The sequence below is a fragment of the Tamandua tetradactyla genome, chromosome X, assembly GCF_023851605.1.
Source record: "Tamandua tetradactyla isolate mTamTet1 chromosome X, mTamTet1.pri, whole genome shotgun sequence".
Lineage (NCBI taxonomy): Eukaryota > Metazoa > Chordata > Mammalia > Pilosa > Myrmecophagidae > Tamandua > Tamandua tetradactyla.
Genome location: NC_135353.1, coordinates 141,192,252 through 141,212,236, shown reverse-complemented (window position 1 = coordinate 141,212,236; position 19,985 = coordinate 141,192,252). Strand labels below are relative to the sequence as shown.

The window sequence follows — 19,985 nt, the reverse complement described above, 5'->3', positions numbered from 1 at the left end:
AGCATATGGTCTATCTTTGAGAATGATCCATGAGCTTTTGAGAAAAAGGTGTATCCTGCTGTTGTGGGATGTAATGTCCTATAAATGTCTTCTAAGTCTAGCTCATTTATAGTAATATTCAGATTCTCTATTTCTTTATTGATCCTCTGTCTAGATGTTCTGTCCATTGATGAGAGTGGGGAATTGAAGTCTCCAACTATTATGGTATATGAGTCTATTTCCCTTTTCAGTGTTTGCAGTGTATTCCTCATGTATTTTGGGGCATTCTGGTTCGGTGCGTAAATATTTATGATTGTTATGTCTTCTTGTTTAATTGTTCGTTTTATTAGTATATAGTGTCCTTCTTTGTCTCTTCTAACTGCTATACATTTGAAGTCTAATTTGTTGGATATTAGTGTAGCCACTCCTGCTCTTTTCTGGTTGTTATTTGCATGAAATATCTTTTCCCAACCTTTCACTTTCAGTCTATGTTAATCTTTGGGTCTAAGATGTGTTTCCTGTAGACAGCATATAGAAGGATCCTGTTTTTTAATCCATTCTGCCAATCTATGTCGTTTGATTGGGGAATTCATTCCACTGACATTTAGTGTTATTACTGTTTGGATAATATTTTCTTCTACCATTTTGCCTTTTGTATTATATATATCATATCTGGCTTTCCTTCTTTCTACACTCTTCTCCATACCTCTCTCTTCTGTCTTTTTGTATCTGACTCTAGTGCTCACTTTAGTATTTCTTGCAGAGCTGGTCTCTTGGTCACAAATTCTCTCAGTGACTTTTTGTCTGAGAATGATTTAATTTCTCCCTCATTTTTGAAGGACAGTTTTGCTGGATATAGGAGTCTTGGTTGGCAGTTTTTCTCTTTTAGTAATTTAAATATATCATCCCACTGTCTTCTAGCTTCCATGGTTTCTGCTGAGAAATCTACACATAGTCTTACTGGGTTTCCCTTGTATGTGATGGATTGTTTTTCTCTTGCTGCTTTCAAGATCCTCTCTTTCTCTTTGACCTCTGACATTCTAACTAGTAAGTGTCTTGGAGAACGCCTATTTGGGTCTATCCTCTTTGGGGTGTGCTGCACTTCTTGGATCTGTAATTTTAGGTCTTTCATAATAGTTGGGAAATTTTCAGTGAAAATTTCTTCCATTAGTTTTTCTCCTCCTTTTCCCTTCTCTTCTCCTTCTGGGACACCCACAACACGTATATTTGTGCGGTTCCAATTGTCCTTCAGTTCCCTGATCCCCTGTTCAAATTTTTCCATTCTTTTCCCTATAGTTTCTGTTTCTTTTTGGAATTCAGATGTTCCATCCTCCAAATCACTAATTCTATCTTCTCTCTCTTTAAATCTATCATTGTAGGTATCCATTGTTTTTTCCATCTTTTCTACTTTATCCTTCACTTCCATAAGTTCTGTGATTTGTTTTTTCAGTTTTTCTATTTCTTCTTTTTGTTTAGCCCATGTCTTCTTCATGTCCTCCCTCAATTTATCGATTTTGTTTTTGAAGAGGTTTTCCATTTCTGTTCGTATATTCAGCATTAGTTGTCTCAGCTCCTGTATCTCATTTGAACTATTGGTTTGTTCTTTTGACTGGGCCATGTTTTCAATTTTCTGAGCGTGATCCGTTATCTTCTGCTGGCGTCTGGGCATCTAGTCAGATTTCCCTGGGGTTTGGACCCAACAGGTTGAGTTTTTTCTGTGAAATCTCTGGGTTCTGTTTTTCTTATCATGCCCAGTAGGTGGCGCTCGTGGCACACGTTTGTCTGTGGGTCCCACCAGTAAAAGGTGCTGTGGGTCCTTTAACTTTGGAAAGCTCTCGCTGTGGGGGAGGTTCACTAGCCGAAGCGGCTTGGAAGAGTGCCAGCCGGCCCAGGGATCCAAATGCGGGGAGGGTCGCCGGCTGCTGCTGCCCGGGAGAGCGCCTGTCCGAATCTCCTAGTCGGCCAGGGGTGCCAAGCATGGTGGGAGGGCGCCAACTGCCGTGGCCCGGGAGAGTGCACTGTTCCCAGCCGGACCGTGAAGTCACGTGTTTGGAACGGACCCCGGTCACCGTTCTCCGCGGCCTGGGGATCTCCGATCCAATTCTCCCAGTTGGTCCAGGGGGCCACGCGTGGTGGGGGTGCCAGCTGCTGCTGCTTGAGGGGACCCCCTGTCCAATTGTCCCAGCTGGCCCGGGAAGGAGGAAGGGAAGGACTCCAGCCGCTTTCCGCCCCGGCCCAGGGAAGCCCGCGCCCCTCGGCGATCTCACCCGAGCGGGTTCTCTCAGCCAGTCAGCCGTTCCAGGATGGGGTACGCTGCCTTTTTGATCTCTGTCGTGACTCCGAGAGCTGTTCTGTATTGTTTCTACTCCCCTAGTAGCTGTTCTGGAGGAGGAACTAAGATCCTCGCGTCTTACTAAGCCACCATCTTCTCCGGAAGTCCTGAAGTGTACTTTGAAAATCATTGCTTTTTTCTTTTCCTTTTATATATGTTATATTTAACAATAAAAAAGTTTACAAAAAAAAAAGATTGGAGGTAGGAACTTCCAGGTGCCTATGATAGGGGTGGTATCTTGGGAACTGGTAACAGAAACCAAGATGAAATGATATATATGAGATATGGTCAAGAAATACTTGCATGCAAATGCACCATAAAGGAAAAGAAAGGGATGAGTCTGGGATGAATACAGGCTTCTGATATAGGTGTTGTGGTGAATGGTTGGGGAATCACCAAAATGGAGACTCTAGTAAAAGAAGCCAGTTTAGAGGGAGATAATCACAAGGAGCCAAATTCCACATTGTTCAATTTGAGGTGTGTTTTTTCCTTCAAGGGGGGATATATCCAGAAGAGAAAGGGATAGAAGGGAATTGGCTCAGAAATGATATCTGGCCAGAAGACACATCCTGAGTCAGCACTCTGTCTATTTTTGATAGCAAACCTTCTGAAGTAACACAGAGAAAATGTCCTCCTGTTTCAGTACGATAATACAGCTCATGTGTTGCTTATCTCTGATTAGGTTTTCCTTCAGATGAAATAACCCTTGCTTCTGCAAATGTTCTCCACAGGACTTCATTTCTTGGAGAAATCCAGCTAAAATACAGCATCAATCACTGGGGCTAAATTATAAAGTATATTCAAACCAGCATAGGTCTTATAATCTAGATACTATACTACTGTCTAGGACTGCATTCATTTACTAAAAAGCTATATTATCTTTCTTGGTTTACACAGAAGCTTAATGCCCAAGTAAGATCTCTCTCCCTGCACCCACACACACAATTGGACTTATATGTAAGTGAAGTCACACCTTTGTTACCCCAAAGATGCCCCATTGTTTTAAGAGATCACTTTTTTTTTTTTTTTTTTTTTAAAGGAAAGACAGAGAGAAGGAAGGAAGGATAGAAGGAAGGAAGGAAGGAAGAAAGGGAAACATCTTTAAACATTTTCTTGTTTTATTGTATTTTGTTTTTCCGTTTTTTGTTACATGGGCTGGGGCCGGGAATCGAACCGAGGTCCTCCGGCATAGCAGGCAAGCACTTTGCCCGCTGAGCCACCGCGGCCCGCCCAGAGATCACTTTTTTAAGCAGCAAAATTTCAAACAACAAAGGTGCCTTTTCAGATTTAAAATACAAAAAGGTGAGTTTGTATCTGACAGTCTAACTTCACAGGATATTGCTATAAACCCTTTAAAGTCATATAGGAGAGAAAACCCTCCAGGAACCACTCCTGTAGGGTCAAGTTCTCCTCAATGCTTCAGCTAAGTCTTCAGATTGTTTCTTTCACCAGATTTTCCTGATGCTGTTGGTCAAATAAGGGAGCCCGATAATTTTCAGTCCAATTCTCTAGCACATAAATCAGATATTACAAAGGATTATATCAAAACAGACATCCTCCTTCAACCCACATAGAGATAGAAGCATTCACCCTCTCCATAGACATATCACGGGAAAATTTATAAATAATTTATAGCAATCAAAGTACTTTTTATTCATTCCATTTGATCAACAAATTTAGTAAACACACCAAATAATTTACCTTCCTAATACCTTATAATATTTCTACAAATTATTTAATATCATTTGATATAAAGTTGGCTTTCATGACTTGATTTTAGTGAATGTATCTAAGCTCTTGGAGACCTTTCTCATGTTTAAAACTTATTCCTTTTTTCAACGAACAAGTCTACTAACTTCATAAGATGAACAAGGAGCTACCAGCAGGCATGGCCTTAGGCTTATGAATCCATTCCAAAATTATCTTTTACAGGTTATTCTTCTTTCAAAGAGTAAGCTTGCCTGTATCCACTCTTTTGGCATAATGCTAATTATCTAAATGGTATAGACAGTAACTTTAAGATTAGAATAATTCAAATTCCTTTTATGTGCCAGAAACTCCCCTGGGTTTATGACTTTAGGGACCTTTAATACATCTACCTGAACTCTCAAGTTTTAACATATATAGAAGAACATACAAAAAATGCCATTTTAATAGCTTTGCCTTTACTCTGGACCATGTTTTCATTGTAGCATCTTCTGCAAGCAGTGGGTCTAATCATTTTTCTGGTTCCTTTTGACTAGAAAATGCTATTGCCAAATAGGTTTCCTTTATGTTCTATCTACAGTCTTCTTTCAGTTTCTCAAAAGCAAAAGGCTTCCCAGGACCATTACACCTCCAAAAGAATGTCCTTATCTTTTTTCTAGTCTTTGTTGAGATGCCACTTTCTCAGTGAGGCCTCCCTTGACCAACCCATTTACGATAGCTCCTCCAGGTCTATTCTTCCCCATAATTCATCACCATTTTCATAGTATAAAAGTTACTTATTATTGTGGATGCCAGCTTAGATAGTAAGCTCTACCCAGGAGGATTTATATTTTGTTTATAACATAACTTCAAAGGCTAGAGTAGTAGCTGGTACCTAGTAAACATGCAATGACTAATGGTTGAATAAATGAATAAATGCTGTTCTTCTGCCCAGAACACTTTCCAACTCTCTAGTATTGCCACATTCACTTATAATAAATCTCCCTAAGGTCATTCAGGGAGGTCTATCTGACCTTCTTGATCACAACAGGCCCTTTAGCAATGTGCATTTATTTTCGTCACACAGAATTCATCACAGCCATAATTTTACATTAGTTGGATTTGATTAGCGCAGGTCCGGGAGAATAGGTATCATCACTATTTCCCGTCCACCCCCACCACCTTTGTTTTCCCAGCGTCAATCCTGCCAGAGAGCAGCTGCGCAATGCTTACTCACTGGCTGAACGAAATCTGGTGGCGTTCAGTATCACACACTAATTCAAATTCTTAGGTGCCTACCTGCCTACCTGCCAAACCTCCAGCGTTACTCTTCTGAATCTCAATGTTATATTCCCATTGCCCTCTTTCAGTTCCTTGAGGGTACCTTTTGCACCTGTGCTACCATTGCCTCCTCCTGGAAAATCTACCCGTTTCCCCCAGTCTCCTCCACCCCTCGTGCTCACTCTCGCGCGCCCTCTCACTCACAAGCACTTCATCTAGTTCACCCTACCATTGAATTTAGATCCTAGCTTAAACATCAGTTTCCTAGGAAATCTTCTGATGCATTCAAACCTCCATTTAAATCACCGGACCTTGTCCCTTTCCTCCCTACAAAAAGTAAAAATTACGCCCATTTTCAAATATTTGCTCGTTTTTCTAAGTATCTGATTAACCGTGGATTTCGTGTGCTAAACTACAAACCGTGAAAGTGCTGTGGCCACGCCTCCCAGTCCTATCACGGTGAACCAGAATGAGCAGGAATCTGCATTCAGTCGCTGAGAGGGAGCCTGAGAAATAGCTAATCCTCCATTCCAAAGTACCAAGGAAGGCTTCGGACTCACACAATTAGCCACTCCTGACAAGGGAAGGTACTGACAAATTATCATGTTGTTTGCCATGTCTGTTACCTGGCACTCTTCTTAAATAAATGAAAAAGAAAAGAGTGCTTAGAAAGAGATATGGTAATGTCCTCCAGGACTGAAGTCTCGACATAAATTACCAATTGAACTATTTCTCAATAAATTACTTATATGGCATCATCACTTACAAATCAGGCTCTCTAGGTACTTATATCCCTGATATCTCTAAAGTTAAAACTGCTAAAGGCTCCAACCTGTGATGATATTGCTGAGGACAAGCTGAATCTTGAGCGAGAGAATCAGTTCAATTAATTTACAACAGACTGCACTTTACAGAATATTATCTTTCACAAGCCATGTCATCTTTCAGAATCTCAAAGCATATGTCCTGACCTAGTTTTGTTTTGCTTCAAATCCGTTGAAACAAAGACTTCCAAAAGTCTTTTAAAGTTACAGAAATCCCAACTTATAATACCATAATAATATAGTGCATACAACTGAGCCAACACCTGTAAAAATATTATATGGGGAATATTTTTAGAGTTCTCACCTGGGATGGTAAAAATTCATTGCTTCCTTATTGCACTCAATCAGGGGGCTCTCCCTTCCTGGTCTCCTGCTATGTGCATCTCCTTAATCAAGAGCACTGGGTGTCTTTTGATGCCTACAACAGCACGTCAGCTTTGTGCTGATGTGGGTAGGCCATGGAGGAAAAAGAGAAGGGGTGAGCTGTGCCTTCAGCCCCAGGAGGTCTTGGGGAATCAGGCATGGATAACCAGGTCTTGATCAAATAGACTGCCTAAGTATTCTTTCTCAGGTTCCTGTCTTGTCCTTTTTTTTTTCCCCTTACATGGTGTCCATCTACCAGTTTCTCATTCCCATAATTCTTCCAATTACTTCTGCCAGAAGTCCTCTGGGCCTGTCTGAAACCTATTATAGCCCACAGTCTCTGAGGCAAATATGAAATTCTTATCACGTGCCCAGGGTAATTATGTTACTATTCAAAGGACACCTTCAATGTATTTATTTCATCTTTTTTATCCTTTATTCTTTCTCCTCCCCCCCTTCCTTCTCCTCTAGCAACTTCTCTTCTATCCCCTTTCCTTTAAAAATTGTGAGTAGGGGAGAGAAGATTTTATCACTTGCCAAGAACCTAAGAATGAATCATCTATATTTCAAAGTCAAATGAGAACCTAGCATTCCAGGGCATTTGCAAACAATTGCTAAATCAAGTATGGGATATGAGCATGGGTTCCTCTGGATTGGAGAAAACTAAGGGAATGTGAAGAAAGAAAGAAAGGTTACAGCAAGAACTTTCCCTCTACTTAATTTCCTCTAATTCAACCCTTTTTAGATACTAGTTTATGTTATATATAAAAAAAAAAACAGGTGACAGTAAGGTGCTTAGTAGATACAAAATGAGGATCTCAAAAGGGGGGAAGGGGTTGAGGGATTGGTTTTCTGTGAATTAGGGATTGCCAATAGATGTACAATTTTCTTAGCAGATGTCTTTGGGTCAAAGAAATAAAGGCAGAAAACAAAAAGAGAAATGTAAATAAGTAGAATAATGAATACAGAAAAGCAGAGACCCATCACTCCCAACTTACCCAGCCTCAGTACTAACCCAATCACCATCTGTGAGTTCAATGGACTGTTTTTCAGATGGCCCAGTCCCTCGGGTATCAACTAGTGATAATTATAGTTTAAAGCTAGTCCTTCTGGGGTTCCTAATGCAAAAATGAAGGCTTTTCAGTTGCTGTTTTAACTAACAGTACTCTATAGCTTAGAAACTCTTTTCCCTAAAGTTTTCTTTTTCTTAACCAGCTCCCCCAATCTGTGCCCCCTTTCCCCCAACTCAGCCCAGCCTTCTTTGGTTCTTTACTGAAAATTTCTGGGGAACATTGAGTATTAGATTTTTGCCCACATGTAATTTGTTAATAGTAGCAGAACTACGGAATGCCTTAAAATGGATGGAGCTGTGACCTGTTGGTATACAGTTTTTTAGCCAGTCATGATCACATATATCTGATGACATATTTGATCACATATACATTATGACATCCGATGTCATGAGTCTCTTAGATCTATAATCCCTGGAATTACATTGAAACACAAGCCATTAATATAGGTCACCAGTATATATTAAATGCTGAGCTGTAGCTGTGTTCAGCCTGTTGGGTTGAGTTTTCCCTTGGTCGTTTAGCATTGGAGAGTGAGAGAACATCATTGGAGATTGTCAGTTTAAAGCAGTAACTTGCAGAAATGACATTTCACCGGAATAAAGAAAAAAAGCATTTCACACAAAAGGTGGAAAGAATAAAATAGGAAAAAAGGCTTTAAGAAACTGCATTATAGGTTAGGTAGACAAAGCTATTGTTAGAACAACTTTGGGCTGATAAAGCCATTTAAACCCGCATTGATTGGATCCTCAGACAGACTATTGTGCACTAACTACCACACGGAAAGCTGGGGCATTTGGGTGTGCACAATGAATGCCTCAGGTATAATCTGCAATTGTGCATATATGTCAATGCATGCATAAGCACTTAAAACAATAAGTGGTCATTTGTTCTTCTTTTTCCTGTTTTGCCATATGCGTACAAGCACTGCTGAAATTGTTTTATATTTTTAAAACAGAACATCATTTTTCCCAACTTAGAAGAAAAGACGAAAATATCTGCATTATCATTTGTTGCAATAAATTACTTGGGTCTCCAGGAGCACGATCACTACAGCTCAGCTTGGAAGAGGCCTTAAAAGGCCCAGAGCTTACTCCAGCCAAACTTCCATGATTTAAACATCAGGCCACAGCCTCACACAGACTATGAGTGAATGCTTCCAGAAATAAATGCATCAAAAGCATGCAGATTCTAATTATTTAATTGGATGTGATTCTTTTTGCGTGTTTTACGTTTATCCCCTTAACCTCTAGATTTGAAGAGGGCAAAAATAACATTGCTCAGATGAGCTCTCTAACACATGATTCAACTATGATGAAAAAGAATCTGCATTCGCACATTTCCCCAAAGGCCAGAAAGCTAGTGTTACCAAACAGTGTACAGTTAAGGAAAGGGAAGTATGCACAAGCGGGAAATAATTTGCATTACTTTTAATAAAAAATGCATTCCATACTTATTATATACATTACATTCTAATTTTCCTAAATATTTTTTGAACTGCACTTCAGTGTTTTGAATAGCACATTTAGTTAAATAAAGAAAGTAATCTGACAATTACCTTAAGTTGTTCTTCCAAAGCAGCAGTTGCATGATCTCCACTAGTTTCATCGACTACCACCACCATGTGGGTGAGCGAATTCACCCTGACTTGCTCCTGTTCTAAGTCTTCTTGAAGCACCTGAAAGATAAAATTTTAAGAAAAGGAAATTAAAAGAATAGTTCCCTGGTCTGTATGCTGAAAATATTTCTTCCCAGATAACTGTGATTTCTTCCAGCCATGTCTTGGGGACTGCAATTTTTAATAAACTAGAACCATCCCCAGCAATTTTTCTGCTATGGTGCTCAGCAAAATTTGCACATGTCTATTTTCATTTGAACTCAAAAGTATCGAGAAAGAGCATATGTTGTAAAAGGTACTTTTCTCATCCCTTCTCACCTTCTCAAGGACTTTTCTAAATGCAATTTCCTCTGCAATTACCTCTGGCATCTTCAATCTCTCCTTCTCTACTGAAGTGCATCAATATACAAAACAGACACACCTTTTGGACCTAATAACCCCCTCCAGCTACTTCCCTGACATTTGCTCCTCTTCACTAAAAACTATCGTTTTCTACAGTTACTGTTGCTACTTCTTTACTCTAATGCTCCTTTTGCCCAGCATTCCTTTGAAATATCTCTTGTAAAGTTTACCACCAACCTCCAGTAACTCCCTAGCCAATACCCATTGTTTGATATCAGTTTACTTGACATTTCAATCACTGACCATGCCTTCCTTCTCGAGACCATCTTCTCTTTTTTCTTGACCTTCATATACCACCCTTTTCTGATCATACTCTCACCTCACTATCTGCTGTTGTTTCATTCCTTCGCTGGTTCCTTCTCCTTTGCACCAACTACCAATCAGATGTCATTCCTCTGTGTAGAAGCCAGTGGATTTCCAACACATTAAGAAGGAAAATCTAAATTCCTTACCGGAAATGCTTCTGTGACCTAGCACATGCCTACCTCCCGAATCTGACTACAAAACGTTCTTGCCCTCCTACATTATATTTCAGCCACACTTGCCTTCTCCTTCCTCAGATGTAAAGCTCCTCTCTTGGCCTGAAATTGCTCTCCCACTAGATCATTAAATGATCTCTTCTTATCATTCAGGACTCAGCTTAAGTCACCTCTCCTGAGAGGCTATTCATGAGCATGATACCTAAGGTCATTTCCTAGTTACTTTTTATTTTTATCACATATTAAAAAAAAAACACTGATAATCACTATTCAATGTTTTCTTATGTATTAGTCATCTGCTTTCTGTCTCTTCTCACTGGAACATTGGATCCACTAGAGCAGAGTTGTTGCTTGTTGTGTCCACTGCATATGCCCAGCAACTAAAGATTAATAAGCATTTTGTCAAATGAAAGCTGCCACCTGTGGGGGGAGGCAATAGTCACAGATGAGTTGGGTCTTTCCTGAGTCTGTGAAGATTACAATCTGGTAGAAGAAATTGTACAATTATAGTAACCTATGGAGAATGTAACCACTTTTTCTCAGCTAAACCCTGGCTGTTATGAGAACAGAAAAGTTGAAATCCTGGCTTTTAAAATTAAAATTAGTGTGACTCTGGAAAAGCAGCAGTTTTCTCCAATTAAATGAGGATGTCACAAAATAGCACTTGCGATCATTTACAAAGCATACTATATACATTTTCTGGGAGAGGTAAATAGAGTTGTAAATAGAGGGTAAACAGAAGATGGGCAAACAAATGGGGCTGTTTTAGAACTAAGACATGTTACCTGGGAGCTCCAGGTCCCCGGGAGCTTACTCTGCTAAAATAGTAATTATTGGGATTTCCATGAATGGATATATAAAAGTCCTAGTCATCAAGTTTGCTTCATGGAATGTCTATGATATGATACATAATGGAGAAGCAAGTTTGGGACACGTCCTGTAACTTTCTGGAAAGCCTGCAGACACCAATTGCAAAACAGTTATGCTTGGCACCCATGAGAGTAGCTCTTAGTTATTCAAACCCTATGGCAGGTGTGGGGGAAGTTATTAGGATGGCTCATAGGATTTTATTTTTATTTTTTCAAGTCTCTACATTTTAGAGCACTGTCAAACCTCTTCTTTTTTACTTTCTCTCTCTAGATTTTCACACTTCGTTTTCCAGTGGAGCAATTTAGAATAAAATGACTTTGCATGTCTTTTGTGTGTGGAATCTATACTGCCTGTCACACCTTTGACATTCCGGAACCTATCCTGGTTAATAAAACTCTTTCTCGCATCAGGCCAAAAATGGAAACATTAACATTCAGAGCTGTCCTTGACAGTCATGTTGAGTCCGTGTTTTCTGACTTACGTAAGTAAGGACTAGGAATATTTTTAATGTGTCAGCCAGTAATTTTAAAGAGTAATAAATAAAATAATAATTTAGTGGGCAAAATATCATAAGTTGGCTTCTTGAATGTAGCCAATTCTTTTTACCTATCACTCAAATAGTAAAGCATATATAATTACATATGTTGAAAGCCATGGGGAAATAATGCCAAATGACCACACTTCCATGTACATTGTTATTTTTATCAGTTTAATATATTTTTATAAAGGAATCTGAGAAAAACATTGACCCACGAAATGCTTGCTTATCAACTCAGCACATACAATCAAATGCACTATTTATTTTCTCCAGTGTTTAAATTTTTTATTTTGTTTTACTATCTACTTGATCTATGATCAGAAATGACAGTCTTGCCATATTTCAAGGGCTTACATTCTGCATTCTTGCAGAAGTGCTGACACAAAGTCTCACTAATGCAGAAGTGCTAACACAAATTACCACTAAAATTAGTTGTGAGTTGGTAACTAAAATCAAACCTAAGGATCATCTGGATGTATAGTGAATAGAAGAAAATAAAGAAATACTGGAAAGGCTCTCCACTGAAGTAGAGTAGCCTGAGCTATATTTGCTTTTAAGTTATGTTGAGTCTCTTTTTCTCTTCTATGATTTTTAAATTAAGAATATGTTTTCTTACATCCATAATCAGGGATAAAGAAAGTTAAACTGAGCATACTCAATAGATGCGAGACAGAAGCTACCGCAAAATTAGAGTTAAATTTCCTATTTCCTCACTCCTCAACTCGGAAAATAACCATTAATGAATATCACAATATTAGCTAATCCTCCCAATCATAGAAAAAGGCAAAAGATTATAAGCCATTCCATGTCTGGGATTCATTTAAATCACTTAAAGCTGATTCTTAGAAGTAGCAAAAAATGACATACAAAGACGTGGAGTTAAGAGTCAAACTGTTCTGCCAATATGGGTTTCCATGAAGAAGGGCTGTCATCAATGGGGTGAATAGGCCTGCTTTTCTATTCATGAGAACATCGATTGTCAAGACTACCTTTTTTTTTCTTTTTGAGATGCACTACAGTTTACAAAGCTATTATTTTCATTAAATTTTATATAAATATTGACTTCTTATAAATTTGACTTTCTCATAGCTGAATTTATACAATGGAGATTTACAGTTGCTCTTCTAATTAAGCCTGAAATATGAGCCACATTATTTCCAAATATATGCATCTCCAGAGAGGTACACTAAAAGTTTTGCCTATCAAAAGAAAACACTTTCAAATTAAAACATTATAATATATTGTCATTAAATTATTTTATCAGAAACGTATATACTAATTATAAACAATATATCAGCATTTTATGCATGTGCTTATTGCCATTACTTTTATGACCGTAATGCATGCGAAACACCAGATTTTTAAAAATCTGTTATGCTCTTAATTAATTTACCATAGCATTATTAGATAGATAGAAATGTCAGTGGTGTTTGTTCTGTAATGTCAAATAACAATCTTTTTTCCCTTAGACAAGATAAAATGCCAGCAGTGAAATTTAACATTAAAAAAGGCTTCGCTTTACAAAAACGGACTTTGTTATACCTCTGTGAATAATTCTATTCCCTCTAAATAATTCTCTAGTTAAGAACCTGACCAAATTTGTTATTCCCTTAGTACATATTCACAATTTTATGATTCAAAAATGACTTTTCTTTTACTTCCTCGAAATGTTAATGATAATTCCAAATTCTTATTGCATTGAGGTGTGCCAAGTTGGTTTTCAGAAACTGGCTAAGAACCACCAGTGGAGAAAGAGCTGCTTCAGCCATACTTCAGATCTATGATTTTTTACCTGTTCTTAGCATGCATATGAAATAATGCTTGGGAAACTAAGATGTGCACATAGGAAAGGCTAGAGCATTTTTGGATTTGATGTCTGGAGGGGACAAAGAGCAAATAATAGAAAAGTAGCATAATAAAAAATAGCAATAAAGCACAGTTGAGTCTCCTGTAAACTCTATAGAAGGGTATACAATGTTTCCCTTGGTCACTGAATATGCTCGCCTACATGGAACAGGGAAGAACAATGATTACCTGTGTGTGTGTGTGTGTGTGTGTGTGTGTGTATGTGTGTGTGCGCGCTATGTGTACATGTATAATTCCTTCTACTTCAGTGATTACCCATTAGGAAATTACCAATACATGCAGGTCCTAGACACACACACAAATCTAGGAACAACACAGAACATGGGTTCTGCAGTCTGCTTGCCTGGGTTTCAACCTTGCTTGGCTTTACAATGTACTTTGTGACCCTGGTCCAATTCTGAATCTCTCTTGTAACAGATTTCTACGATAGGATCATAATAATATCAACCCCATGGGATGGTTAGGAAAAGTAAATATTTAATCCTACCTTTGAGTGGCAGGTTCAAGGGGTGAGTGACATCAAGACCACACAAGTAGTCCCTGCATATGCATGCCAAGACCATTATTCCGTCTCCAGGTCCAATCTCTAGTTTATTTTCTTTGTCCTGGGTGCTGGGTATCCCAGGCCTCTGAACAGCGGTCTAACTGTAGTGCACTAAACTACACATGTGCTCATGGGCAATTGGAGAAATAGTGCTATGGATAGATAGCACCTTGGTACCAGTCAATATCAGTCAAGAAACAGATGGTACTCTCCAGAGATTAACAAAGGCACCTTTTCTGAAAATGGAAGCTGAGTTGATAGAAACTAACACAGGTGGCCTGGAGTCCTGCAATAGCAGAAGCAGTTGCCAGGAATGGGTGAGGGGACGAAAACTTTCCAGAAGCCAAAGAGCATAGCTGTAAGGAGAGGACCACGTGCCAGGTGCTATGTCTTTAGTAGAAAAGCACAAATAACCTTTAGAGTTGCAAGAGGAGGGTTAGGGGAATAAATGTCCTCATTTCAGTCTTTTCTCACTCCCCCACCCCCTCACTCCCCGTCTCCAGCAGGTGCCTCCTAGTAGTCATATCTAGTCAGGAGTCTAAGCCCATGGGGGCAGCACAAAGTTAGCTTTTTGGAAGCTAAGTATGGAAAAGCATGGGTCTAGAGGGGCAAGTAAAAAATACTGAGCAAATCCTACCTGAGTTATTATTGAAAGAGAAAGATAAGGAGAAGGAAGATTGAGAGCAAGACCTAGTTCTGGGTTTGTGAACTTTGTTTAAACCACTTGGTAAAATGAAGGGGGCAGTTTATATGGCATCAAAATCCTTTGTCTGCTATGAAATTGCCGACCCTAATTTGGATTAGTGTTTTCTAAGGCCTGCCCCTGGCCCCTGCCAAATCACTTTCAATTAATACAATGAGAAAGATGTTTGATAAAAATTTGAAGTTTATGAACTTCGTACTGTTTTAGTTCAGCTGAGTAAACCTATATAAAAGATTGATGAAGACAATACTTACATCAAATACAAAATTGGCAAAGAATCATAAGAAAACAGATGCGCTTCTAAGAACGGGGAATATATCTAACTCCTAGGTATGTAATATCTTAGAAGGGCTGTTTCAGAGGAAAAAATAAACCCTAGATACTTAGCTGATCAATTAGCTGATGCAATACATCTGGATTTGGATTTTTGCTGTTGTTTTCAAATAAGTTTCAAGACCAAATCAGAAAGCTTCAGGTTTTTTTAGGAAATGGTGGGGAGATGGGCACTTCATCCTTCTCTTCCCTTTTCATCCTATGGCTCATTCTTATGTCCTTCTTTCCATCACTTCTGCACTAGACTAGGTCCTTTATTCCTTGCTCCCTTGAATGAAATGGTTTCGAAATGACTTTCAATTTTATTTTCAGTGCAACAGCCAATTTGTTAAGCCTCACTGGCCACAGAACTGTCTAGTATCCCTGTTAGGTTGGGGGAAAGGGGAAGGGCACTGCAACTGGAGCTGCGGAGGCTGTGTCACCCCTCCTAACCTGACTTCCGGAACTAATGAACTGCCCCTTCCGGATTTCACCCGACCTCCATCCTTAAAAGCTGCCTGAGCTGAAGCCCATGTGCGCACTCACCTCCCTCCATCTTGGGTTTGGTGAGTTCTACCCAGGAGCACAGAAATACCCTCCCCCCCTTTAAATTTCCTGGTCTACCTTTCTTCTTTCTCACCCTTTTGCCTCCTAAACCTTTCAATCCCATGAGGTATATAATTTTGCTGTAAATTTACTGATTATTTGAAATAAGTTTCTCCTACAGGTGCTACTATAAGAGCTTTCATTTTGATATTCATATTCTTAAATGCAATCACATAGTTTTCTTAGTTTTTATATTAGAATTCATTTGTTTTACCTTTTTGTTAGAATTGAATATTTATGTGTCTGCCAACTCCTAAGCTACCAAAGGGGGTGATCTAAAAACCATTTCAATAGAGGGATGTGAAAGATCACAGAAGTTCTAAATGCTTCCCAATGGCAGGAAGTGGGCTCCATCAATATGACAATTTAAGAGCAGACAATGAATTTGCTCCTATGTCTTTCAGAATGTAAGTGAAAAAGGGCATAGTATGGACTATAAATTGACCAAAAATTCTTGAAGAATGAAGAAACAGTACAACAGTAGTCAAGGGTGTAGGACTGGAAGTCAGATTTCCTGTGTTGATTACTGGATCCATCACGAACCAGCTATGTGATCTTGGGAAAGTTATTCATTAATGCCAAGTCTCAGCTTGCTAATTTGAAAAACTGAGATATGTAACAGTACTTATTTCTTTAGGTAGATATGAAGATCAAATAAAGAATAATTGCTTAGCATCCCGCCTGCCTTAATAAATGCTAACAGCTAGTTAGTTCAGAAAACCCATATTTAGGTACATTCAGATCAAGGACTTTAAACCAAGCTGTAAGAACCCAAAAGTCATCTAATTCACCCTCATCAAATACAATTCTGTAAACACTATTCTCTAATAGACAGTTTAAGAACAGAAAGGGAGTGTGATTTCGGAAATCCAGGAAAAGAAGGGCTAGGGCCTGGAGAAATATATAATAAATTTAAAATCTTTAAATATTATTTGAACTTCCAAGTTATTTAAATGAAGTTAATATCAGCAAACAAATGACCTGATCAATTGGCCTCATATATTGTTGAAAAATTAGCATGGTCAGAGATATGTCACAGAGCAAGGAAGACAGACCCCAAACACTAAATAACATCTCTCAATTTTCATGCATTTCCTCTTCCCCCTACAACCTATACATCCCTACATCCTGTGTGTGGTTACACAGTTGAAATCAGAAATTAGGTTGATGTGAACACCAAGAAAATCTCCTACTAAGGAATAACAAAATGCCTTCAATGTGATAATAATTATTGTCAAAGGAGAGAACAGGATTATTGCAAAAGGGGTTTGAGATTTCAGGCACAGCACAGAGGAAGTTGTATGCGTTGCTAGGCTAATAATATGCAGTTATGAGGCTCAGTTCTACTGATTATCACTCTTCTTAGATGCTTTTTCGATCTCATCATAAGCCCATATTCTTCTCTGTTCACTTCCTAGCTCCTTCTGTCCCTACTTGAAAGAAAGAGCTAAAGGATTAATGTTGAGAAATCATTTCCTTAAGCTTTGTGATTCTGAGCATTTTGTGCACAGTTACCACCAATGCACTCTTTCCCGACTGCTTACTATAAAGCTTGGAAATTTATATATGCTCAGTCTCTCCCTCTTTCTCTTTCATCCAGATATCCCCAAGTCTGGGAAACCAGAGTGCTGCAAGATCCCAGATCTTTGTGCTGCTCTCTGCATTTGCTCTAGCCTCTAGGATCTCAGCTGGAGACACGCTGCACTGGAATCTCAGAAGGGAGGGAAAGTCTGGGTTTCAAAGACACACAGGTCAAGATTAAAGCCTGAGTCTACCAATTATTATTCACATAAAATGGGCAATTTCTTAGCTTCTCTGAACACGTTTCTTTGTCTGAAAAGTTAGGGATTAAAACCCATCCAGCACAAGTTTAATATTAGAATTGCATGATATAATATATTAGAATCAGCTAGCAGCTAGCACAATGCTCAGTGGAATGGGTAGGTGGTGAGGAAATGTTTATTTTCTTCTATCTCCTGACATCATCGCATATCATTCTATTCTTTGGCTAAGTTTCATGGGACTAGAGCTTCTGGGCATCAGTGTTTATTTCCAGTTCCTCGACAGTCATATTATATATCTTTTAATTACAAAATATTCTCAGTGTGTTGTAGCTATAGAACATCATGTCAATGTGTCTGATTTTGTAGTTTTCTCATTTTCACTCGATATGACCTAGATGTGATAACAGCATACAAAATACTATCCAGCAAAAATTATCTCCCCAAAAATGTAGTTACATTGAATAACAGATTACCATTCATTGTACCACTAGAAATCATAGTTCATAACAAAAATACTAAGCACAAAACGATAGCATACTGTATTTAACAATTTTATATTCTTTTAGACAGAGATACAGTGCCATATTAAATCTTATTTTTAACACAAGGTTGGATTTATGTTCATGCATCTTGTTATAAGATTCATAAATATATTTTTCCAGGAAAAATGATTTTCCTAAAATCATGTTATCATATCTGTTGTGGCTTTCTTATAAAGAGCTTTCCCCGAAAATGCATTCTGAAGTAATTTATAGCGTTAAATAATTCATTTACAATATTAATGTTGCATTACCTATTCAAGCCAACTGAAATTAATTGGTACTGGTTCAGAAAAGTAGAGATATTTTATACGGGACTAACTCAATAAGTCAGAAATAGTCCTTTCTTTCCTTTTATTTCCCATCCCAGAGGCCATAAACTTGTAAAGAAGAATTACAGGAGCAATTAAGTATATTAAAAAAATCAGTGCCTCTAAGAAAAGTGTGTCTTGGGCAGGTATATTTAATAGATGCATTGAAGTACTATAAAGCCAGGCTGTGACACTTTGAGCAATGGTAATGAACCAATACTCAGTAATTTCCAATTAACTAATTAGTAATCCTTTAGCTAGAATGATTTGATTTGTTAAAATAAGAACATGGGTACTGATATTATTATTATTATTATTAATTATTATTTTAATTAAAGCATGGCATTATCTAGTATGCAAAATTATCCTTGGAAACTGCTGCTTGTTAATAGATTATTCATGCAAAAAATACATGCCTTCCCACCTGGATTAAAATATTATAATACATAATGGAGAAGCACGCACATACTACTATGTGGACCATATAAATGTGATGTTCTTTTCTATATTATGTTGCCGCTGATTTATGTCAAAAGACTATTATTACCATGCAAGCCAATTTCATTAGGTAGGAGTCATGTCATAACATAATAGGAGCTAACACATTTATAATATTTGGTTCGGGTAATATCCTAAAGGCTTTAGATACAATTATGCACTAAATATTTTATCAACTCTATAAGGCAGGTATTGTTATTATTATCCTGATTTCACAACTGGGGAAACTGAGGCACCAAAAGCATAAGTCACCTTTGCAAAGTCATTCAGCTTTTAAGTAGTAGAACTGTGACTGGAAACCAGGCAGTCTAGCTCCAGAGTCTCTGATATACTTTCCCTTATATAGAGATATTAATATTGCTCAAATAAACATAAAGGATAGATTAATCCATTTTTAGTATAGTTCTTCATCATAAGGCACACAAATAGAAACTTAAACTTCTCTGTGTGAGTGCATGTTTACGTGTGTATACTTGAGTTTCAGGTTTTACTCCCTCATTGCTACTTGAATTCAACATATTACATTTTAAAGACTACTTCCACAAAACTTGTTTGAAAAAAAAAGTCCCTCAACAGGTGTCATTGTTTAGGACCAACAATATGTTCTTACTAAGCATTTCACAGAAGCAACACTGAGGTGTCTCTTTTATGGGAATTATTTCTTTGATTTTTTTTTTTTTTGGCGGGGGTGCATGGTCCAGTAATCAAACCTGGGTTTCCTGCACGGCAGGTGGGAAATTCTACCCCTTGAACCACTGGCGCACCCAGGAATCATTTCTTTGGAAGCAACATTGCCACTGCGTAGTCTCAGTGACAAATACTAATCACAAGAGTTTAGGATGGAGTTTTTGTTATTAGCAGGAGGTTCCAGTTTCTTATATCTTCATGGCTTGGTGCCTTTGAAGACCACTTTCTGTTTTGGTTTTTACTTTTCTCTCATGAAGATTTCCTATCTGGATATTCTCTATGGGATCCTACCTGCCAAAATATCTGTGCATTGAGATGGCCATAGAATCTTTTCCCTCTTGGGGGAGTGCATGCTTGTCCTTCTAAGGACTTGATCCTCTTCCCCTGAAAGGTGAAGTAAGGTGTATATGGAAACCAAAGAAAGGGAAAGAATAATATCTTCAGGCCTTCCCTCTCCTTTCTTCATATGAATCCGGGTACAAATGTTAGGTAAGAAGTCCAATTAAAAATGGCCCACAAGACCTGATTTATTCTAGGATTGAGGCCAGATGTTCACAGAGCTCTTACAATTTATATGAAGTTCAACCTAACTTACCAGACAAGAGTTCTAAATGTGAATTAAAAGCCAGGGCACACAAGCTTGTTTTCTAAGGACACATCTAAACATGACGGGTGGTTGACATCTTCTGTGAG

The 19,985-nt window shown here is 38.3% G+C and overlaps 1 protein-coding gene across 8 annotated transcripts in view; it reads right to left on the bottom strand.

Annotated features, from left to right (window-relative positions):
* The window catches only part of DMD (dystrophin), a 2,428,671-nt gene that overhangs the window by 1,474,343 nt on the left and 934,343 nt on the right, over positions 1–19,985 (bottom strand). For all 8 annotated transcript variants that reach the window (XM_077145121.1, XM_077145123.1, XM_077145120.1 and 5 more), the window contains one exon: positions 9,094–9,213. In XM_077145121.1, coding sequence (XP_077001236.1) covers positions 9,094–9,213 — 120 coding nt within the window. The remainder of the gene's footprint in view (positions 1–9,093; positions 9,214–19,985) is intronic.